The sequence below is a fragment of a genome, unplaced genomic scaffold (assembly GCF_019419815.1).
Source record: "Pyrus x bretschneideri cultivar Hongxiangsu unplaced genomic scaffold, Pyrus_bretschneideri_v1 Contig44, whole genome shotgun sequence".
Taxonomy (NCBI): domain Eukaryota; kingdom Viridiplantae; phylum Streptophyta; class Magnoliopsida; order Rosales; family Rosaceae; genus Pyrus; species Pyrus x bretschneideri.
In genome coordinates, this window is record NW_025999768.1 from 2,111,832 (window position 1) to 2,136,340 (window position 24,509).

Below are 24,509 nucleotides of genomic sequence, written 5' to 3' on the forward strand. Positions count from 1 at the left end.
AGAAGCGATTTTTGTATATAAGCACTTTCATTAGAAGCTCATCAAAATTTTTAGTAAAATTCTATCCATTAAAAACACTTCTATCCTTTAAAAGCATTAATCATTTTTCATACCAACATCGTCCCAAATGCTTGAAAATATTGTCTAAAAGCAGTTCTAACAACTCTAAAACACTTAAATGAATTAGCCAAACCAAGAGAAAGATGACAAATTAAAAGTTTTAAAATCATCCATTTTGAATAGAAAAGGGATTATGAGGATGGACTCCAATAATGCATATAAGCACAGATTAAAAAATTATTAACAAAGTGTAAAAAAAATAAAAAAAAAATAAAAAAAGGATTATACGACGAGCATGTCTATGATGCTCCACTGTAAAAAAACTGAAACAGTGCGGTCAACAAAGAAGAAACCAAGGGCAGTTTCTCCCTAATTGATGAGATAGGGACTTCCCAGCTAGTTCACCTAACATTTATGCGAAAACTCCTCTACAATATGGGTATAAATAGTAAGCTGAGTATTTAGATACAAAATATGAGTTCAAATAAAATTTTAAATATGAGTTCAAATAAAATTTTCCAATTATAAATGGTAATGAAGTAGTTGAAGAGTCCTTATCTCATCAATTAGAGGAGTTTTCGCATAAATGTTAGGTGAACTAGTTGGGAAGTCCCTATCTCATCAATTAGGGAGAAACTGCCCTTGGTTTCTTCTTTGTTGACCGCACTGTTTCAGTTTTTTTACAGTGGAGCATCATAGACATGCTCGTCGTATAATCCTTTTTTTTTTTTTTTTTTTTTTTTTTTACTTTGTTAATAATTTTTTAATCTGTGCTTATATGCATTATTGGAGTCCATCCTCATAATCCCTTTTCTATTCAAAATGGATTATTTGATTTATCTATCATTATCTCTTTACCCCCAATGTTATTTCCGAAACTGCCCTTACTTATCAAAATTCAACTCAATCAAATTTCTTTTTACCCCCAACTCAATCTACTTAACAATACAAATTAAAACCCTAACTAGTCCATCATCGCCATGGAGCAAGGCCCCTTCTCTCTCTCTTTAAAAAATCCTTCCATCTCTCATGGTTGTCATTCTGCACCCCTATCTACTCCTTTGTAGTCATCCAAACCTCTTCCTCTTCCTTTTCTTCATCATTTGACATCTCTAAATTTCTAGAGCACTAATTAGCTTTTAATTGGTATGTGTTTAATCGATTGGTTCAATTTTTATGTATTGATTCCTTTTTCTTTTCAATTAAACGAGCTTCTGGTTAGAGTGTTTAATGAGTTTGGTATGTTTCAACTAAATGAGAATCTTCTATTCCTATTTGTGGTAGAAAAATGGGTATGTCCATGATAACTTTTGGTTGATCAATGAATATTTTTAACCTTTTTTTTTTTTTTTTTTTTTGAAACCGTGGATATTTATTAGATACAAAAGTTGCGGTCAACAATTCACATTACATTGAATTGTGGCTAAAAAGTACATCGCCTTTGCACGTTTTAAAGGTGAACTCATAGCTAAGCAGTTTTTATTGTGGAGCAAAACTTCGGGAATTGATCTAACTTGGATGTGTAATTGAGTTTATACATTTTAATCATTAAACTGATAAATATTTCAACCACATAGGGATTTAATATCGTAGTATCTTTTAGTCTCTATATGCCACAAAAGTTGGGGATAAAAATTCACAATACATAGAATTATGGTAAAACAACATATCGCCTTTGCACATTTTATAGGTGAACTCATAGGTAAGCAGTTTTTATTGTTGACCAAAACTTCGGGAATTGATCTAACTTGAATGTATAATTGAACTTATACATTTTAATGATTAAATTCATAAATATCTCGACCGCATATGAATTTAATATCGTAGTATCTTTTAAGCCTCTATATTGGTATTTGTGGCAAAAAAAATGGGTACCTCCATGAGAAAATTTTATAGATCGATGAATATTTTCAATCTGAATATTTATTAGATATCAGAAATTATAAGTCTATTTGCGAAAGTCTAAGTCAATGCCATGCACAATATTTGTTAAGATATATTTAGGGAACTATTATTAGCACTCCAAAAATATCATTCTACATTTTGCACAAGTGTATATTTCTTTCTAATTATAAAAAGTTTGGAGTGCCAAATGAGATTTTTGGAGTGCTAATAAAAAATTTCTATATTTATATACATTTTATTTTAGTTTGGAAGTCGACTTCCTTTTTTTTTTTCTTTCTTTATCAAGTTGGGAGTATCACTGACTGTGACCCTGTGTAACTAGTTGTTGATTCGTTTTGAATAACCAAACATTATTTCTTACAATGTCTTGGGCGTATGAATAACAAAAAGAAAACGGTCATGCTACAAGCTGAATAAGAGTAGTACTAATTAGTAAACAACTTGTACATGATGTTTGCTTATAACCAAGTGGCATGAAGGGACAAATGCGTATGTTTCATGCATGACTTGGAATAGTAATAGTAAAGTCACACATGTCAATCAACTTGTTGGCAAGTGGCCTTTACCATAGTGGTGAAAAAGTGATGTACTCTTGCATGACGGCATGAGTTCGAATTCTGTTGGTGACTAATCTAACATCCAACTTTCTAATACTATCGCTCGACTCAAAAAAAAAAAAATCGAAATGTATGTAGTGGATAAACACAATCTCAAAATTTAATTAAACTCACATAACAAATATAAATAAAAAAAAAAAATCGAAATGTATGTAGTGGATAAACACAATCTCAAAATTTAATTAAACTCACATAACAAATATAAATAAAGGCATTATCACAACTTAGGGGTGGTGAGAAATCCCATTAAAATAGAACTTTATATATACATATTAAAAACAAAAACAAATTGATGCAAAATCTCCCGACGACTAATACTATTCCAAGTCATGCATGAAACATACACATTTGTTCCTTCATGCCACTTGTTTATAAGCAAACATCAATACTATTCCAAGTCCTGCATGAAACCTACACATTTGTCCTTTCATGCCACTTATTTATAAGCAAACATAACAACGATAAATAAAGGCATTATCACAACTTAGGGTGGTGAGAAATCCCATTAAAATAGAACTTTATATATACATATTAAAAACAAAAACAAATTGATGCAAAATCTCCCGACGACTAATACTATTCCAAGTCATGCATGAAACATACACATTTGTTCCTTCATGCCACTTGGTTATAAGCAAACATCAATACTATTCCGAGTCCTGCATGAAACCTACACATTTGTCCTTTCATGCCACTTATTTATAAGCAAACATCATGCACAAGTTGTTTACTAGTTAGTATTACTACTATTAGCTTGTAGCATGACCGTTTTCTTTCTGTTATTCATACACCCAAGACATTGTAAGAAATAATGTTGATTATTCAAAACAAATCAATAACTTGCACAGGGTCACAGTCAGTGATACTCCCAACTTGATAAAGAAAGAAAAAAAAAAAAAAAGAGGAAGTCGACTTCCAAACTAAAATAAAATGTATATAAATATAGAAAATTGTCATTAGTACTCTAAAAATCTCATTTGGCACTCACTTGTGCAGAGTGTAGAATAAGATTTTTGGAGTGCTAATAACAGTTGCCTAAATATATCTTAACAAATATTGTACGTGGCATTGACTTAAACTTTCGCGTATAGACTTCTAATTTCTGATATCTAATAAATATCCAGATTGAAAATATTCATCGATCTACATAATTTTCTCATGGAGGTACCCATTTTTTTGCTACAGATACCAATATAGAGGCTAAAAGGCAATACGATATTAAATTCATATGTGGTCGAGATTTTATGAATTTAATCATTAAAATGCATAAGCTCAATTATACATTCAAGTTAGATCAATTCCCGAAGTTTTGGTCAACAATAAAATTGCTTACCTATGAGTTCACCTATAAAACATGCAAATGCGATATACTTTTTAACCACACTTCTATGTATGTGAATTTTTGTCTGCAACTTTTGTGGCATAGAGAGGCTAAAAGATATTACGATATTAAATCCATATATGATCGAAATATTTATCAATTTAATCATTAAAATGCATAAACTCAATTACACATCCCTGTTAAATCAATTCTCGAAGTTTTGCTCCACAATAAAAATTGCTTAGCTATGAGTTCACCTATACACATGCAAAGGCGAGCAAAGGCGACATACTTTTTAGCCATAGTTCAATGTAATGTGAATTGTTGTCTGCAACTTTTGTATCTAATAAATATCCACGGTTAAAAATATTCATTGATCTACCAAAAGTTATCATGGACGTACCTATTTTTCTACCACAAATATGAATATAGAGGCTAAGAGATTCTCATTTAATTGAAACATACCAAACTCATTAAACACTCTAACCAGGAGCTCATACCGATTATTGAGCTAATTAGTATTCTAGAAATTTACAGATGTCAAATGATGCAGAAAGGGAAGAGGAAGAGGTTTGAATGACTATAGAGGAGTAGATGGGGGTGTAGAATGACAACCGTGGGAGATTGAAGGATTTTTTTAAAGAGAGAGGGAAGTGGATTTGCTCCTTGGAGATGATGGACTGGTTATTTTTTATTTTTAAATAGATTGAGTTGTGTGTATAAAAGAAGTTTGATTGAGTTGAGTTTTGATAAGTAAGAGCAATTTCAGAAATAATGTTGGGTGTAAATAGATAATGATAGATAAATCAAATACAATGTGGATATAAAAAGTAAGAAGGGTGTTGAGATACAAAATATGAATTCAAACAAAATTTTCCTTTGTAATTTTATACGAAAACTCCTCTAATTGATGGGGTAGGGACTCTTCAACTACTTCACTACCATTTATGCGAAATCTCCTCCCTCTCTCTCAAGAAGAGGCCGCCTTGAAGAAAGGGGCACCCTATTTTACTTCTCACATACCTTTCTAATTTTCGGCCGTTGGATCTGTTGAATTGAAAAAGATCAACAAACAGAAATTAATAAGGGGTGTGTGAGAAGTAATTTGGGATGTGTGGATAACACACCCATGAAGAAAAGGAAATTGATGGTCTCCGGAGAAAATATATGAAAGTCCCAGGCGAATGAGGGAAGAAACAACCGAATTTAGAGCCCAACAAACCTTACCACCCACTCCCATTCATCTTGTCAAACTCCTGAAAAAATCAAACACAAGCACCCATTATTTAAATAATGGTTTTTAATTATCCTTAATCCTTTCACATTTAAGTTTTTTTTTTCTTTTTTGATCACTTTTGTTTATGATTAATGCTAAAAAGACTAAATTTGTAGATAAAAATTTATAAACTAAATGATGTGGAAATTAATGATTATATTATTATTTAACTGTTGATTGACGTACTTATTTTTTATTGGTGACATATTATTTAGTTTACAAATTTAATTTACAAATTTAATCTACTTAACATCACTTTTTATTTATTTTATATAGTTGTTGTACATGCTACATCTCAAATGCTTTCAAATTTCAACATAAAATAATACATTATTGATTAATTAGTTGAATAGTTGTAATTACTGCGAAGAAGTTATTGTTATAATTTATTGGATGTCTTTTTCCTTTCGTCATGGAGCAATGCCAAAGTCAAATGTATAGACAAGAACGCCGATATTCCACCATCCTTTTGCTTTCTGCTTGCCTTTGGGGTCTAATTCTTCCGGAATAACTTATTAATTAGTGCCTTATAATACTCTTGATGTGCCCACTCCCATGACCACTAATTTGTCTTGAAGGACCCCTTTGCATCTCCATCTGCATTAAGGGTGTGCTATTCATTCATCTTTTATTAGTTCTCATATATATTTTATTAATTTCTGTCTTTTAATATTCTTCAATTCGACGGCCGAAAATTAGAAGAATGTGTGAGAAATAAAAAGAGGTGTGTGGATATCATGTCCCTATGTTAATATCACCAAAGACCACAACCGATTGACTTAAACTAAAGGTACATCGTAATTAGTTCGGCCCTTAACAAAAAATTTTGAAGGGATTGAGCAATCCTTCCTACCAACACTTCATAATTCCTCAATGAGAGATGTTAATGAGACTCACAAAAGTGAAACTTTCTATGAATTCTCTGCCTCCTCATTTTTTTGACCTAATATTTTATAATGTTGGCACAAAAAGTAAAATTAAACTGTGAGATAACAAAAAGTTTATAGAAAGTCTCACTTTAAAGAGTCCCCTTAACATTTACCTTCCTCAATTCATCAAAGCTAGTTAGCCTGCATCAAAGCATCGTCTCTACCATATCTTCATGCTTCCTTGCACCATGAGGCAATGCTAATATTTGAAACGGGACACGTTTTTGTTTTTTTTTTTAAATTAAAAAAATAAGTGAAAAAGAGAGTTAAGACTATTGGATAAATATCAACAATCAATGATAAATTTATATACGCTAATAAATAATAAATGCGAACAAATAATTTAACAGAGTATGAATACAACGAAATAATATTAAACAGAATAATTGAGGATCGAAGCTTGCATACCGTAATGTCCTTGAAACAGAATTTTGTCCCTACTATGTGCTTGTAGTTCTACAAACGTCTGTTGATTCAACGATCTAAGTCGAGATTCCAGCACCGGAAAACTAGACTTCTGGAGAATTTCTTTGTGATTTTCTCAGTAAGAAGGTTTGGGATTGTAGAAGAAGAGTTTGATTTTTCTGTATTCTAAATGTCATGCAAATGGATGTATATATAATATATTTATGCCTGTTTGCAACATGTGTGAGTATGGAATGCGTCTATTAGGAGACAACTTCTCAGAGGGGTGCTTTGCCCCTTGACATTCTTTCATCGCTTTAGATTTCATATGAAAAGATGAGTCTATTGATATAAAAATTATTTAATAAATTAAATATGAAATTAGTTCAAAATAATTAATTAAAAAACTTAATTATTAGAGCATGAGCCCAAACCTACGGCCCATGTTTTAATAATTAATTATAGATTAAGTATATATTAATTATCAATTAATTAGCACATCTCAAAGCTCATCTCTAAGGTTGAGCTCAATTTTGTTTTATATGGTCCATCACTCCAACTTTCTAAGACAAGAACTTTTTGGTGGTAATCAATATGAGACAATGAAACATCTACTCAAAATTTCCAACAAAGACCGAGTCCAAATGGTGGTTAAAATGCTAGCCGATGTCGAATCAAGAGGATCAAATCAACTGCTGCTGAACAACATGACGAGAAACCTCATCAGCCAACAAAGTTTTCTTTTCATGTTCCAAATAACAAAAACAACTAGTCAATGTCAAAAATTAATTGTTTGTAAAACGAGGACCAAATCATCTGATGCTACTGGACACTATGAAATATGCATTCAAAGGGAAAATCCGATTAGTTGAGCTGGGGAGATGAGAAAGAGGTTGATGACGCCGTTGAGGGTGGTCTGGGTGAGAGTGCAATGTTTTGTTTTCAAAGTAGTTTTTGCCTTTTCCATTTCGGTTCATCTGTAGTAATACTCATTTGTGTGCTGGGTATGATGAGAAGCGTCATGGCTCGCATGGTCATGAAGAAGTTGAGGTTTTACATATTTTTTTTCAGAATTTTGTCCATGCTAGATTAACCCCCGTTTTCTCCAAACAAAACCATAGTTTCTTGGACATCAGTTTACTAGAATAACGATTTTGTCCCCACCTACCAAATTGAGTTTATGTTCGGTAATTGCATGCCTCTATTGAAAATGAATCTCACATTAATGGAAAGATGAACTTTACATATGTTTATAAGTAGTTGGATTATTTCCCATGAAACTAATTAACAATATAAATAATAGGATCCTTACTAAAAGGATCCACTGAGGATACCGGTTAGAGATTAAGCGTTAATTAATCGGCGCCTTATTTAAATAGCGGTACAACAAAACACATTTCCTTGAAGTCCACACATGCACGTAATAATCTCCACTGTATTATTATATTTTTAAATAATTGAAAAAACAGGATTAACTATTTTCATTCTTTAATAATCCTTGCCCAATTAAAATAATAATTAAATTTATTTAAATAAAACAAAATATTTGAAATGCCAAAAATACAAAGGAATAGCGAGCAGAGACAGAGTACCGCGAGATTGTGAGCTTCTCATTCCGGTGGCCGACTCCGGCGATGAAGATGCATAGTCCAAACCCTCCTCATCTTCCTCCTCCTCCCACCACACAGGCCGCGATGTGAGTTTCGATTTCTGTTTCAAACTTCATTGCTTTGTATGTTAGTGTTGTGTTTGGTTGCTGAGAAAATGGAGGAAAATTCGAGGGAAAAGCTGAAAGTTTTTGCATAGGTTGCGAATTGAAGTTGTTGGATTTCTGATTATTCTTAAGATTTAGAGCTGAGAGTAGTTGTTAAATTTATTAGGTTGAGCCATGAGGTATGCTTTAGTAGCGAGGAACTTAAACTTTGATCGTTGCCATGTATTTGTATTCTCTCTTTCTGAAAGCAGAAGTATATCATTTGTTTGATAAGATAAAGAAATAGCCCTCGCTAGATGAATTCAACAAATGTACAACTTAGCCTCTTATAAGTTTTAGACTGGGCCCATTTCATGTAATTTTACGCTAATGAGATCAAAGCTTCCTTGTCTGTCTTCGAGATTGCTTTTGTTTGATGCATCTGTTTAATGCAGTAGCTAATGAGATCAAAGCTTCCTTGTCTGTCTTCGAGATTGCTTTTTGCTCGTACTAGAAAATGTGCCCGCGCGTCGCTGCGAGACTTGAATGCATCACCTTGAACTGCATGAATAAGATACATTTTACCTGAATAAATTCAACACAATCATAAATGAAGAGAGTGATAGATAAGTGAATGGGGTCGGTAAGATATGCAGCTTCGTTTTTATATACACTCAACTGAGCTGACATAAAAAGACATTGTACAATGAACAAGACGAAACTGAACGTTTTGGTTCCCTAACCTGAAACCCCTTGTCTCAGACACCCAATACCTCTCTTCCTCAGATAGCCCTAAATGAAGTGCCTCGTAGCATGGAATTGGCATACAACACCCCCAGGCGAGATTGAGACTACTTTTCGTATTTTCATTTTAATGTACCAGCAAGGAAATGATAGTATATTCCAAAATTAGCAGTTTACAGAGAAATATAAATATTGTTTTCAAGGAATTAATATGATTGCAAATGTAATAACTCCATACATAGTGGGGTAGGATAAATGATGGAAGACTAAAATTTGAGGTCCATAGGTTGAGAAGAGTCCATAGCATTTATCCATATATGGATAGCTTGCACAGATCTAAAATTCAAGCTCCGAACAAAGTATCAATTTATCAGCAATTGTGACATTCATTATTTCTAAAAAAGTTATTGATTCACAAATAAACAAATGAAAGTAATCGGAAAAGAAACGCTTACCACATGCTAGCTGAATCCGAACTCAAAATGACCATGATATTTTCCCAGCAATGATCACAAAGAGATTGCTGCCGGGGACTTCTGTCCCTCACCTGAAAACAATGGAATAATACATCCATTAAAAAACGTCACAAAAAGATTTACGGTAACTGTCCCAACTATTATAATTATATGGTTCTATTGGCATATTCAGAATTCAAAATAAAATCTGGCAGTTGTTTGCACTTGTAAACAATTTCTCTTTACAAAACTACATAAATATGACCCAAGAAATCAAAATTTGATTCGGCATTAGAAACAATGTTACCTTTTGGAGAAAAGGATGCCAAACCAAACGGAAGCCCAAATTTAAAACAACAACTGAATGAGAATCTGACGTTATAAAATTCGTAAAAAGCGTGTAGTGCGTCTAATTTAAAATGTCTCTCACACATGTAATCTCACACACATTTTTAATTTTCGACCGTCAGATTGGATGAATTGAAGAAGATCAACAGACATAAATTATCAAGGGATGTGTGAGAAGTAAAATGGGTTGTGTGGATAACACACCCCTTAATTAAGCATGCTAATTAATGTTTAGCTTCTGTAAAATGTTAATTAAACATGTTAATTATATGAGAGATTTAACTCATTCACTAAAATGTTTCAATCATGGAAAGCAGTTGAATGGTTACCCATTGTCAGTGATTTGAAGGTGGTGGCCAGACAAGTTTGCAGCTTTTGTAAGAGCCTCTCTCCACTGCTCTACCCTTTTTTGTTTAGCTTCACGTTTCTTGCCATCTTTTTCTTCATCGATGCCCTCTTCGTGCTTATGAAATGCTTCGGCTAAATCTCCGTCCTGCTTCCTGACATGTGAAGGATCAACAGGATCAACATGATAGAATATTGGCAAAACATGTCGCCCCAGTTTGGATCTGCACTCCATGATCTTCACCAGCTCGTCAAGACACCAACTCAAATCCGCATACCTCTTTGAGAAGACAATGATAGAGATCCGCGACTCTTCGATTGCCCGGAACAGTTCGTCTTTTATTTCTTCCCCTCTTTTTAGATCGTCCTCATCCATATAAGCCTGGTATCCCGTCTTTGAATGCCGCGTGGAGGTGGCCTGTGAAGCCCTTGCGCGTGTCTTCGCCTCGGAAGCTCAAGAACACGCCGTAATTCCAAAGTTTGACTTGGAGGAGGATGAAGAGGAGGCTTCGTGGGCTGTCATGGCGGTATCCACTGTTATGGCACTGCAGTGGTTCAGATCACAACTGAAAAATGGCAGTGATTATGTTTGTATTGCCGAACCGATTGTTGAATTATAAGTGTTGAGCTGAAAAGTTTAGAATAAGATTTCTTAAATTGGTGTATCCACTTGTGCAAAATAATGCCAAGTGTAAAGTTCTGTTTTGTAAAAGGCCATGAGTGCCATGTGTTGGTTGATCCATTTAATTAGGTAGATGAGTGACTAAGATGAAATGTAGTGTATGTGTGGTCCCAAGTTAAAGGCCAACAGTTATGTAAAAGCAAGAGCTTCGTGCTCTCTTTAACACACAGAGAAAATATTCCTCTGCAACTTTAGCAAGAGAGAAAAGAAACCATTCAGCTTCCAATTTGTTCATTGTTGTTTTTTCTGTCCAGCTCTCTCTTTAGATCCTAATCGAGTGAATTTATTTACACTAACATGGCCTCAGAGCCAGGTTGGATTTAACAATCTGGGCGTAAATTTATGAAGTTATCGAGCTCAATTGAAGCTCTCTTGAAGTTCCGTGAAGGTTGTCGATTCAGATAAAAAACATGTCTAGATCTGGAGGCTCTGAAGTGAGGACTCCCATTTTCTCCAGTGAGAACTACGAGTTTTGGAGAATTAAAATGGCAACAATATTCAAATCTCTTGGGTTATGGAATCTGGTAGAGAAGGGGATTACAACCTCCAATCCGAAGAAGAAGGAAGCTGGAGAAGCATCGAAGGATGATGAAGAAATGGTAGCTGTTTTGATGAAAGACACAAAGGCTTTGGGAATCATTCAGAATGCAGTGTTGGATCAAATCTTCCCACGAATCACCAATGCCGAGTCAGCTAAGATGGCATGGGATTTGTTGTACGGAAAATATCATGGTGGTGATCAGGTACGATCTGTGAAATTGCAGAATCTTAGAAGAGAATTTGAATATGCTAGGATGCGAGATGATGAGTCTTTATCTAGCTTATCTTACACGGTTGAATGAACTAATTAATCAGATGAGAACATTTGATGAATCTCTGTCGAATGAGAGACTTGTGCAGAAGGTTCTGATTAGTCTTAGTAAACCTTATGTTTCTATCTGTTTGGTTATAGAAAATACAAAGTGTCTAGAGACTGTAGAATTGCAGGAAGTAGTTGCAATCTTAAAGAGTCAAGAACAACGGTTTGATCTGCATACTGTTGATATTATTGGGAAAGCATTCTCATCTTTCTCAGTGAGTCCAAAAGAGCAAAATAGAGGCGAAGGTCAATCTGGTTCATCTCAGTTCCAGAAGAATTGGAATAATAAGGGCAAGAAATGGGGTTCAAAACCCAAGTTTCAGCAGAAATTTCCTGCTAATTCTGCACATAATGCACAGTCAATGGGTCAAATAGGTACAAAACCACAGTGGTATGCTCTAAGTTTCACTTTGGACAATGTAGGTATAAAGGGAAACCTAAATGTTATAACTGTGAAAAGTTTGGACACTGGGCTAGAGAGTGCACAATAGGCAAATCAGTGCAAAAGGCAAACAATGCTAATCAAGTAGAGGTGACAGGGAACCTGTTTTATGCAAATAGTACAATCACTGAATCAAAAGTGAATGGAGAATGGTATGTTGACAGTGGTTGTAGCAACCATATGATAAGGGATTCAAAGTTGTTGATAGACATGACGACAAATATGGTTGGCAAAGTTCAAATGCCCACAGGAGAACTCATGAATGTGGCAGGTTTTGGTACACTTGTGATAGACACAAACAAAGGTAGAAAATATGTCAAAGAAGTAATTTACTTACCTGGTTTGAAGGAAAACTTGTTAAGTGTGGGTCAGATGGATGAACATGGTTACTACCTGGTATTTGAAGGAAAGATGTGTAGTATCTTTGATGGTCATTCTTTGGATTGTCTGGTACTCAAGGTTGAAATGAAAAACAACAGGTGTTATCCTTTGACACTGATACCAAATGATCAGGTCGTACTAAGAACAAGTATTTCTAAGTCTACTTGGATATGGCACAAAAGACTAGGCCATCTGCATTTTAGAGGTCTTCAACAGCTTAAGAACAAAGAAATGGTGCATGGTCTTCCAGTTTTAGAAAAAGTGGATGAAGTTTGTGAAGGCTGTCAGTTTGGGAAACAGCATAGAGAATGGTTTCCAAAGAATCAAGCATGGAGAGCAAGCAAACCTCTAGAGCTGGTGCATGTAGATCTTTGTGGTCCTATGCAAAATGACTCTCTTGCGGGTAACAAATATTTTATGCTTCTTGTAGATGACTGTACAAGAATGATGTGGGTTTATTTTCTGAAATACAAGTCAGATGCATTGATCTGTTTTAGAAAATTCAAATCCATGGTGGAGTTGCAAAGTGGCTTTAAAGTAAAATGTCTGAGAAGTGACAGAGGGGGTGAATTCACATCTTGTGAATTCAACAAAATGTGTGAAGATGCAGGGATTCAAAGACAGTTTTCTATGGCTTATACTCCACAACAGAATGAAGTGGTAGAGAGGAAAAATAGAGCTGTAGTTGAAATGGCAAAAGCTATGCTTTATGACAAAGGATTACCTTACTATTTATGGGCAGAATATGTACTCACAGCTGTCTACATACTGAATAGGTGTCCTACAAGAGCTCTTGGAGAAGTAACTCCATTTGAAGCATTCAGTGGTCGAAAACCTGGAATTGCACATCTTAGAATCTTTGGTTGTTTGTGTTATGTACACACACCAAGTGAGTTGAGACAGAAACTAGATGCAAAGAGTGTCAAGGGCATATTTGTAGGTTATGCAACCTGTGAAAAGGGGTACAGAGTGTATGACCCCCTTAGTAAAAAAAAGCTTATACTCTCAAGGGATGTAGTGTTTGATGAAAATGTAGCTTGGGAATGGAAGAAAGCTTCTGAGAATTATGTAACTGTGTTGAATCATAATGAGTTATCTAAGATGCCTAAATGTACTTCATCAGGGACAACTTCAGAAGATAATGACTGTGCTTTGTCACCAAGTCTGGTATCTTCTCATGAATCTGTAAGTGATGTGAACAGCAGCATGAGAAAGACTCAAGCCTTTGATCACACTCCATTGAGATGGAGGAATCTAGATGATGTTCTAGCACAATGCAATCTTTGCATTATGGAACCTGAAAAGTTTGAAGAGGCAGCTAAAGATGAATCATGGATGAAGGCTATGAAAGATGAATTGTCAATGATTGAGAAGAATGCAACATGGGATCTAGTGAACAGACCAAGTGATAAACCTATAATTGGGGTTAAGTGGGTGTTCAAGACTAAGCTTAATCTTGATGGGACAGTGCAAAAGCATAAGGCAAGGTTGGTAGCCAAGGGATATGCTCAGAAACGAGGTGTTGATTACAATGAAACGTTTGCACCTGTAGATAGACTTGATACAATTCAGACTCTAATTGCTTTGGCAGCTCAGAAAAGTTGGAAATTATACCAACTAGATGTAAAATCTGCCTTTCTGAATGGAGTACTCGAAGAAGAAGGTTATGTAGAACAACCAGATGGGTTTGTGATCAAGGGGAGTGAAGACAAGGTGTACAAGCTTCATAAAGCTTTGTATGGTCTAAAACAGGCACCAAGGGCCTGGTATAGTGAAATTGATACCTACCTTGCTCACTGTGGGTTTGTGAAAAGTCAAAGTGAAGCTACTTTTTACATCAAAGCAAGGGGAGGAGAAATTCTAATTGTTTCAATTTATGTGGATGACATAGTGTATACTGGAAATAGCAATGAGATGTTGAAGGAGTTCAAGGAAGACATGATGATAAAGTATGAAATGACAGATTTGGGACTTCTTCACCATTTTCTTGGTATGGGAGTCATTTAAACTCACATAAGCATTTTAATCCATCAAAGAAAGTATGCAGCTTCCTTGTTGGATAAGTTTGGTTTGAATGATTGTAAATCTGTGTTCGCACCTCTTGTTTTATCAAAAAAGCTATGCAAAGATGATGGCAGTGGTTTAGCAAGTGAGGAACAGTATCGAAGAATTGTGGGAAGTTTGTTGTATCTCACAGCTACTCGACCGGATATAATGTATGTTGCAAGCCTTCTAGCCCGATTCATGCACTGTCCTACAAACAAACACTTTGGAACAGCCAAAAGAGTGCTTAGATACATCAAGGGAACATTAGATTATGGTCTGGAGTATGTAAAGGGAAAGAATGCAATGTTAATCGGATTATGTGATAGTGATTGGGGAGGATCTGTTGATGATAGCAAAAGTACTTCTGGTTATGCATTTTCTTTTGGCAGTGGAGTGTTCTCATGGGCCTCTGTGACAATACAGCTGCAATTGCAATCACTAAAAATCCAATTTTTCATCAGAAAACCAAGCACATTGACAGAAGGTATCATTTCATCAAGAGTGCACTCCAGGAAGGGATAATCGATTTAGTGTACTATCCAACAAATGAGCAAGTGGCAGACATATTCACTAAGGCTTTAACAAAGGATCGGTTTAACTATCTTAGGGAAATGCTTGGTGTGAAATCAGCTCAAAACTTAAAGGGGAGTGTTGAATTATAAGTGTTGAGCTGAAAAGTTTAGAATAAGATTTCTTAAATTGGTGTATCCACTTGTGCAAAATAATGCCAAGTGTAAAGTTCTGTTTTGTAAAAGGCCATGAGTGCCATGTGTTGGTTGATCCATGTAATTAGGTAGATGAGTGACTAAGATGAAATGTAGTGTATGTGTGGTCCCAAGTTAAAGGCCAACAGTTATGTAAAAGCAAGAGCTTCGTGCTCTCTTTAACACACAGAGAAAATATTCCTCTGCAACTTTAGCAAGAGAGAAAAGAAACCATTCAGCTTCCAATTTGTTCATTGTTGTTTTTTCTGTCCAGCTCTCTCTCTAGATCCTAATCGAGTGAATTCATTTACACTAACACCGATGATACTGAAATATCTAAACCCTATTCAAGCTCCTTCAGTTAACAAAAGCTAAAGTCATCTACGTCCATTAAAATGAGATGGAATGGACCAAAATGCTCTATGGATCCCTCTCCGCAGACCTGACCGGTGATTCAATTATTGACTCGAAATTGTTCTGATTAGTGAAATACTCTTTTAAGTCTCCTCTGAAAGCAAAGCACCTTCAATTGAGGCCCCGGTGAAACAAAAGTGGTCTTGTAACCCTACCAACACGTAATAGGACGGTGGAAAAGTAGGAGCTGTTTTTTGAAAAAAATACCAAGGGAAGGACGTTTCCAGTGGAAAACCACGATGCCATTATCTGATCACTGGATGGCTAGATTCAAGTTTTGCAAAAGATCCACATTAAAGAAAAAGCTATATTTGCTTTTCAATATTATGGTAGAAACAATTAATTGTAGCTTTTCTCTTTGGAACACATGCTAGCAACTTTCGTATTTAAATTTTCTCCCTCTTTAAACATGAAGTATACTAAAATTCAACCAAATTCAAAATGTGTGGTAATAGACAAATCATGTCATCCGATAAACACTGAAATTTTGTCAATTTAAATAACTATTACTCGTGTAATCATACGATAAACATCATTTCAATTTTCATATATATTAGTCGCCTATGGATCTCTAATATAAGAAACACATAGAATTTTCTACCTAGAAAATTACTTCCAAAAAGAAAAGGAGAGACCCCCGTTTCCTGTTGCAAAATTCGGAAAACCCCCAAAATCAAACTACCCGGCAAACTGGCACCAAAAATATGGAGGGGAGTTCCGGCGCCTCTTCCGACGCCGCAATCGAAACCCTAAGAACCAGATGATGGTGCTTCGGCAACCTTGAACAAGTGGAGGAGAAGATCCTGATCCACCCCGCCTTGTCCGACGACACGCGTACGGTAGTGAACTCAATGGAAGCCGAGCTCACCAACATGAACCTTAAATCCATCTCCGCCAGGTCCATGCCCGACCCGCATACGCTCCTAAGGTCCTCTCACCTCCTCGGCCCCAAAGTCCTCCAGGTAAATCACACCTCTCTGTATTTCTCGTTAATTTTTCTTGTCGTCTGTTTGGTTGCTGAGAAAATAGATATAGAGAAAGAAAAATGTGGTCTTTCCTTTGTGTTTCGTTATCAATGGCTTGGGTAAGGGACGTTGCTAAAAGCAGTACGGAGGATTTTTCGATGAATTTGAGTCGTCGACGGCTTTTGATGCCTGACGATCCCTGACGACGGCCACAGCTGTGGAGTACTCTCATACCCCGGCAATCCCTGACGACGTCGTTCCTGGAACTAGGGTACTTTCTGCTTCTTGATGCCTGCTCAATGCTCAGCATGTGTTTTATATTTAATAAGCTAGAGATTTCTTTGATTGTTCACTTTTTGGATTTTGTATATGTTCAGACGAAATTGAGCTAGATAATGGAAAACAACGAAAACTCACACTTTCGTACAACTTAGTGATCAACACTGTGTGCTCCGTCTTCGTGTATTTTCATATGTGACATTAGCTCAACACTGCACTGGAAGACCCTGACAAATTTTTTAGTTTTGGCAATTATTATGTGGAACACCATTATGCACTAGATATAAGTGCTTTTTTCATGAAACTTAAAATGAATTTCACAAGAAGTTTTATGGGTCTCTCTAGTCCCACTTTCTTAAGTGATTCAGGGAAAACAGGTGCGTAGATAAAGGTCGCATTTTGGAGTTAACTGAACATCTTTTGCTTGTCCTACTTTCTGATCGGCAGGTCTGTTCGGAAGGTAACGGAATAGTATGTTTGAGTCCTAAAGTTGTGACTGTTGGGAGATGTTGTTCAATCAATTTACGAAGAATGGCAGAAGAACACAAAATATTCCGAGTTTTCACATTCATCTTTAAGGATTTCACAGGAAAGTGATGGTAACGGCCCCCTCCATTTGAGAAGTTGCAAGTTGGGGCAGCTAAAAGTCGGTTTCCTCGGCAGGACAAGTTTTCACATCAGTATTCTTGAGCTATTGATTTCATAATATTAGTTTATGTCTTTTAACGTAATGTTAAACCACTCATTATTGCTATTGCATGCATATCTCATGGGCAAGATGCAATCATTGGCAGATTACTCTGATGTTAGCTCCAGGAGTAGTGAGCCTATTGCCAGAATTACTGAGGTTAGACCAGTTGGAAGACAGTGGAACCTTCAATTGAAAGCAAATGACGAGGATAAATCTTGTAAAAAAAGTGAGATAGATAACACTCGTAAGGTAGATTCCCTTGATGAAAGAACTCAAGACTAAAGAAGGTGGATTTTCATTCGTGTCCAAATTGTACCTTGTTTAGGGATGAATAGACTTGAGCCCCTAGCTTGAATTTACCTATCAAGTCCCAAACCTGAAAATGATAGATTAAACTAGAGACGGAAAGGAGTTGCTTTTATCTCCATGAAGTTGTATTTATCATCTATGCAGTGTTGACTATTAAGTATGGTTACGCCGGTAAAATGAGAACGTGCATTTGAATAGAAAACGTTGGGTGCACTTGGAGGGCAAGTATTTTTGCGAATTTGAGTGGTATTTATCAAGTCATTAGATGTGTGTCTTATATCGGTTTTTGTAATGTTGAAATGTTCCAGGATGCAATATATCTTCAAAATTCAAAACAATTATTTCCTGCAAAAATCATAAAAATCTGAAAGAAGTATGAAATATTGAGTTGCTGATGGTGAAGCTGGCAGTGATCAGTAGTCCATGAACTCGGATATGTGATGATGAGGATGAGCTGATGATGACTATGCATCACCGGCTTGATCATGCCTCACCATAGAATCGATCTAATATAGACAGAAGATGCTCTCACTTCAAAAATTTTGCCTTTTTCCAATTCTGTCATCTGTAGTAATTCTCATCATAGATCTAAATCATGTATATTTTCCTTCATATGTTTGTCACACACTAATTAACCCATGTCCTCTTCAATGTCTCAGGAAAATCAAGAGAAGGGGATTAATTGATTAGCCTTTCGCTCTCCCCAAATGGTAAAGGTCAACAGAGTCAGGCGTCCGACTGAATGTGGCCTGAGAAAGTGGATTGATGATCAGGAGACAAAGAAAGACATGCAAAGGATTTGCAAAGGCCCGCAAGAGGATCATCGTCCATTGAGTTGGATGTCTGCTCTCTACTGTCACTGACCGCTGGATCCTGTGGCTGCCGCTGGAGAAGTACCGGGAGATTATGAGGATGTGGTCAAGGTTGAGAGGACGCTGTCGTGAGCGAGGCCGAATATGACGGCGTGCAGGGAGAGTCTCAAGAGACAAGGAAAGACGTAAATGCGCTAGGCCCAGAGGATCATGATCATGTCCTGTTATTGGGAGTCGTCGTTTCTTCGTGGTCGTAACAATCGCTTCACCCATAGAATTCCAAAGTTTAGACCTGGAGGAGGATGAAGAGGAAGCTTCGTGGGCTGTCATGGCGGTATCCACCGTTATGGCACTGCAACGGTTCAGATTAAGACTGAAAAATATGGCAGTGGTTGTGTTTGTGTTGCCAAACCGATGACACTGAGATACCTAGACCCAAGTCAAGATCCTTCAACAAAAACAAAAGTTTATAATATAATAATGTTTAGTTAGTGACTTGAGAAGGAAAGATATCCTCTCTGAATCTCTTCTTTCAAAGTTCACGGATCAAGTGATCCGTATCCTTAAAATTTGATTAAACGGTAAAAAATTATTATAACTTTTAAAAGTTTTTACTAACTTTTCTGTTTTTTAGCCGTTTGATCAAATAGGTTCAGATCACTTGATTTGTGGACTTTGGAGGAAAAGATCCGGAGAGAGGTGTACAGAAAGAGAGAGGAAAAGAGGAAATTAAGAAAGGAACCCGAAAGAACAAAAGACTATCCAAAAGATTATTGGAAACTCTGAAAGATGTTTTATTCACGTTAAGGTAAAGGCTATTTCCTCTTACATTAATTCTGAAACAATATTGGTTACATTCTCATTTAAATTTTTTCACTCTATGTTTTTGTTGCAATCTCATAATTTAAATCTTTTATTTTGGATATTACTCCTTAAAGATCAATTATACTAAAGTTACCAAATTTAGTAATCTAACGATTATATAATAAAGAGAAATGCTAAGAAGACTCTTTTAAAGTGGGGTTTCCATAGACTCTCCGTCGCTTCATGTTTTTTATACAATTTTGGTGCCAATATAATAAAATATTGTGCAAAAAAAAAAAAGATGGCGGAAATTTCATACAGAGTCTCATTTTTAAAAGAATCTCTTTAGCATTTTCTTATAATAAATAGATAAACTATGTTATTCAAGTAAAATCTGAAATTAATAAACGTTAATCAATGATTAAACAAATTCTTATTCAACGTAAGCAGGAGCCATTTTTCCACATAATAGGACGGTGAATTTTTTAGGAGTTGCTTTTTGAAAAAAAAAAAAAAACAAAAACAAAAACGAAGTGAAAAAGAAAAGCAGGAGCCGCTTTTTGAAAAAAAACCAAGGGAAGGACGTTTCCAGTGAAGAACCACGATGCCGCTATTTGATAACTGGATGTCTAAGATTGAAGTTTAGCAAAAGATTCATATATGAATACGATCGAGATAATTGGCAACGTGTTTTGTGGTGGGACCAATATGCTTTATACATTAAAGAAGAGGCTAATGTTTGCTTTTCAATCTTATGGTAAAAACAATTAATAGTCATCTTTCATTTTATGAACGAATACTAGCAACTTTCAAATCTAAATTTTTTCGCTCTATCTTTTGTATTTTGTTTCTCATTCTATAATGTTGTAAACATGATTTAAACCTTTTATTTTCGAGGTTACCCTTTAAACATGAACTATACTAAAGTTTAACTAAATTTGAAACCGTGTAGTAATCTGATAGATATGTAATAAATAGACAAATTATGTAACTCAATAAACCTTGAAATTTTTGACAACTTTAATCAATGGTTAAACTATTACTCATTTGATTGATTTTTTGCAGGAGTTGTTTTTAAATGGTGAATTAGGAAAATGATTCCAATAATCGTATAGTACTATTTGATTATGTAACATCGTTTGGCTCAAGACATACATGTTAGGTATTTATTATTTAATGAAACATTAGCTCAAGAGGAATCATTTTATTCTTTGTAGCATTGACTTCATGTCATCATATGATAAAACAATTTCAATTTTCATATGGACTAGTCGCCTACGGATTAATAATATAAGAAACAAACAGAATTTTCTACCTAGAAAATACTTCCAAAGAGAAAAGAAGAGACCACTGGTTATGTACATGTGCGGTTTTTGTCGTATTTTTAGCATCTAGAGAGACTTAATAGTAAATACTTACGGAAGAAGTTATTGGTACTCTAATAATTGTTTGAAAGTACTTTTAAAATAACTACAAGCAATTGATTATATTCAACAGTGAAAGTAGAACTGTAGAGTGGACCAGATCAATCTTCATTTAAAAATGTTGAAGGTAGAGAGTAGGGCTAGAGTGATACAGTTTTGGCACATGACGGGCAGGGCAAGGAAAAAGCGGATGGAGCAATGCCAAAGCACTCATATGTAATACAATTGGTTGATTTTTTTTTTTTTTTTTTAGTTTTAAGCCAATTGTATTGCGATACTTGTTGTACCAAACTGTGTATCCGACAAACTAACAAATCTCTGCACTCCCATGACCACTAATTAGTCTCGAAGAATTCCATTATCTTCCTCTTTATATATATTGTGGTACTTTTTAGTATGCTAGGAAAGAAACAGTATATCTCAATAATAACAAGTTAACCTCGCACAATTTTGCTCCATTTAACCATATATTATTGTCATCAGAGACAACAACTGATTGGCTTAAATTGAACATACTTCATAAATAATTCGACCCTCAACAAAAAATTTCGAAGGGATCGAGCAATCCTACTAGCACGTTATAATTCCTCAATTCATCAAGGCTAGTTAGCCAGCATAAAAACATGAAAAATAAACTACTAATTTTTTATGCAGCATGTGCATAATCATAACCATCGTCATCGTTGTCGTCATCATCACCTTCCATAGATGCTGCTGGAGCATAATCATAATTTAAATCATCGTTAGCGCCATCACCTTCTATGCAATCTGCAGGGGCATAATCGGCATCATCCCCATGCTTCTTGCACCACGAGGCACTTATCATCAATTTTGAAAGGGGAAGCAAATTGCCAAAAAAACCTCTCTTATCTCAATATTTCCTCGTTAGCGGTTGTTTGAGAGCACTTCTCTATACGTCATTATTATTAGGAAGAAATATATATATATATATAACTAGACGAATACTCGGTTGTTTGAGAGTGCTTCTCTATAAAACACTTTTGTTAGTAGCACGTTTACGAAGTAGTTTGTTATTTGGCAAACAACCCAATAGGTGCTTTTATATTATAAAGAAGTGACTTTTACAGCATAAAAGACATGTTTAAATATTGAGTGAAGTGTTTGGTGCAAAAATTTCTTAGTCTATGATGCCTGATTTATGTTGTATGATGTTCAAATTTCAACACACAAACTTTAAAACATACTTTTCAACTTCTTTAGGCTTCCTCAAACTTGTTAGAATTCCTCTATCCCGCATCGGCCAGAAAGCTTGAGAACAAGTCATTTAAATAGAATTACCTCACTTTAACTAATACCGAGGCCTTTTGCAATAAAACCCCACATCTGATGGATTGAGCATGTAGCCAAGTGAAGACAGTAGATGTGTTGTTAGAGTGGATCCTTGGGCCTGTCTACCTGAAATTTAACAAACTTCAACTTTCAAACATGTTGCAATCATAAGGAAATAAGATGTCCAAGTCTAAGTCCCAAGCCATTTTATGTCTTTCCTTTCTCTTAACAAAAACCAACTTAAATTTTTTTATTTATTTCCTTCCCTTTGTTCATCTACAAATGCTATTTCCGATAAGATGAGATCTTTTAATTTGTAAAAGTTATTTATGTATCTAAGTTGAGCTCCACATTAAATTTAATGGTAGATATAGGTGGGCATGGAGTTTTAAAAAAGAGAGAAAATACAAAAATAATGTTAAAATTGGCAGCACTTATTGAAGCCGCTATTTCATATGACTAAAACATTTCAGTTAAAGCCAAACTCAATTGTGTTTTCTAAAAGTTAATGATGTCATTATAAATTTGACATATCATTTAAAAACGCTCTTATCATGTTTCAGTTTAAGCTCGGTTCTACTCATTCCAATATGCTCTTAGGAATCCAAAATCGAGGTCGAATCATTTAAAAGACCATCCAAATTACATTCTAATTAAGAAGCGTGTATGTATAAATATTCAACAACTCTCACATCTAAAGATTTCATTGCCAAAAAATTGAGAAACAATTGAGAAACAATGAGAGATTAAGCATTAATTAATCCGCCCTCTGTTTAATTAGCGAAACAACAAAACACAACATTTCCTTCAACTCCTCACACGTAATAATCCGGCTAGCAGAGACAGAGACAATGAGAGTAGTTGTTAAATTTATTAGCTTGAGCCATGAGGCATGCTGAAAGATGGAATGCTTTAGTAGTGATAGGAACTTAATCTTAGATTGTTGGCATGCATTTATAATCTATTTTTCTCCATTCTTCTCTCATTTGTTTGAACTCTAGGAGTTTTGTTACAAGCAAAGGAATAGTTGGATAAGATCGAGAAATAGCCTCTTGCTAGATGAATTCAAGAAATGCACAACTTAACCTCTTATAAGTTTTAGACCTAGCCCATTTCATCTAATTTTACGCTAATCATGTCGTGTGTGTGGATTTTTTTTTGACACATCTGTTTAATCTAGTAGCTAATGAGATCAAAGCTTTGTTGTCTTTATTCGAGATTGCTTTTTAATCATATTCACTCTTTGTTCTTTTGCAGTGTGATCCTATTTCCAATAGCGACTTTCTATATCATGTGGTGCATTGGAAATGACCCCAATAGAGCAATTAGATAAATTCAGGCATCACAGCGAAGGTGACTAAATTTGGAATCATTCCAAGTCAACCCGTGCCTCACACATAAGAAGGAAATCCAAATGCTTACAAAGTAGCTCTTTTTCATCTATGGAATCGGAGGAGCCTCGTGCACCATTGGTTCGAGGAGAGGAAGCCTTCTACACCAAAAAGATGCCAAAAAGTTTGGGACCAAAAGAAAAAGCTTTGAAGCCTGAAAAAATGCACCAAAAAATGGAAGCAGAAGAGATTCCAAGCAAAAGGTTTGACAAGGAAGAAAAAGCTAAAAAGTGGAAAGTGACAGCAGAGAAACCTGAAGAATAAGAGGCCAAGACAAAAGAAAAGGCTTCGAGAAAGTTGAAAGCTTCTCATTCTGCAGATCTCAAGCCACATAGAAAGGAGGCAATTGACAAGAAGGTTGATAAGATCTAAAAGGTGACTTCGGTTATTAGGAACTCACCAAAGGAAGATATAGCGAAATCTAAAAATGTGTCAAAGTGTCCAGAGCATCTGAGAAGCTAAACCGCACAATTGATTCCTGGTCGAAAGAGATGAAGTTCGAAGGGTAGCAGTCGAAGGACATTGTTAAAGACTACTTGGAAGGAGCTCTTGATCGGGAGGATTCTCTTGTCATGCTTAGCAAGTTGCACAGGAAGCTTCAGAGTACTTCTCACTTGAACAATAAAACACAATTCTGTGACGGAATTTGAAAAACCGAAGCGTTCTGCTGATGGTTTTCGAGGAATGGAAATCAAGAGCTTAAGAAGGTGATCAGAGATAGCCTTGTGAGGCAGAAACTGGTGGAAAATAATCTGTCGAAAGGGGTAAACTATTTTCGATATATGGATTTGTGCTTGGATACTCCCTCCACCAGATCAACCCAGAGTTCTATGTTTCATACCACCAGTGACTCCACCATTGCAGCAACAACAGCTGCTTCGCAAAAGGCGGGGAAAGGGCCGAGTCTGATTGCCAGGC

The 24,509-nt window shown here is 35.5% G+C and overlaps 2 protein-coding genes and 1 long non-coding RNA gene across 8 annotated transcripts in view; 1 reads left to right on the plus strand and 2 right to left on the minus strand.

Annotated features, from left to right (window-relative positions):
• Nucleotides 1-24,509, minus strand: part of LOC103939136 (disease resistance protein RPV1) — an 87,462-nt gene that overhangs the window by 52,903 nt on the left and 10,050 nt on the right. The window lies entirely within an intron of this gene.
• On the minus strand, nucleotides 8,059-11,153 carry LOC125469662 (disease resistance protein RPV1-like). 5 transcript variants are annotated; one of them, XM_048567307.1, is made up of 4 exons: nucleotides 10,377-11,153; nucleotides 10,083-10,253; nucleotides 9,406-9,497; nucleotides 9,052-9,286 (listed from the first exon to the last, which is right to left on the minus strand). In XM_048567307.1, exons 1-3 carry the CDS (start codon nucleotides 10,472-10,474, stop codon nucleotides 9,494-9,496), a joined length of 273 nt encoding a protein of 90 aa, XP_048423264.1. In that variant the 5' UTR covers nucleotides 10,475-11,153; the 3' UTR covers nucleotides 9,052-9,286; nucleotides 9,406-9,493. The 5 variants fall into 5 exon arrangements, with proteins under 5 accessions (XP_048423263.1, XP_048423262.1, XP_048423264.1 ...); XM_048567306.1 differs by lacking the exon at nucleotides 9,052-9,286 and adding an exon at nucleotides 8,059-8,791 and having other exon boundaries at nucleotides 10,083-11,126; XM_048567305.1 differs by lacking the exon at nucleotides 9,052-9,286 and adding an exon at nucleotides 8,059-8,767 and having other exon boundaries at nucleotides 10,083-11,125.
• Nucleotides 15,882-23,548, plus strand: LOC103939813. 2 transcript variants are annotated; one of them, XR_007251886.1, is made up of 3 exons: nucleotides 15,968-16,862; nucleotides 17,318-19,490; nucleotides 20,984-23,548. It is a non-coding gene; the product is annotated as an uncharacterized LOC103939813 (long non-coding RNA). The 2 variants fall into 2 exon arrangements; XR_007251885.1 differs by lacking the exon at nucleotides 20,984-23,548 and having other exon boundaries at nucleotides 15,882-16,862; nucleotides 17,318-19,544.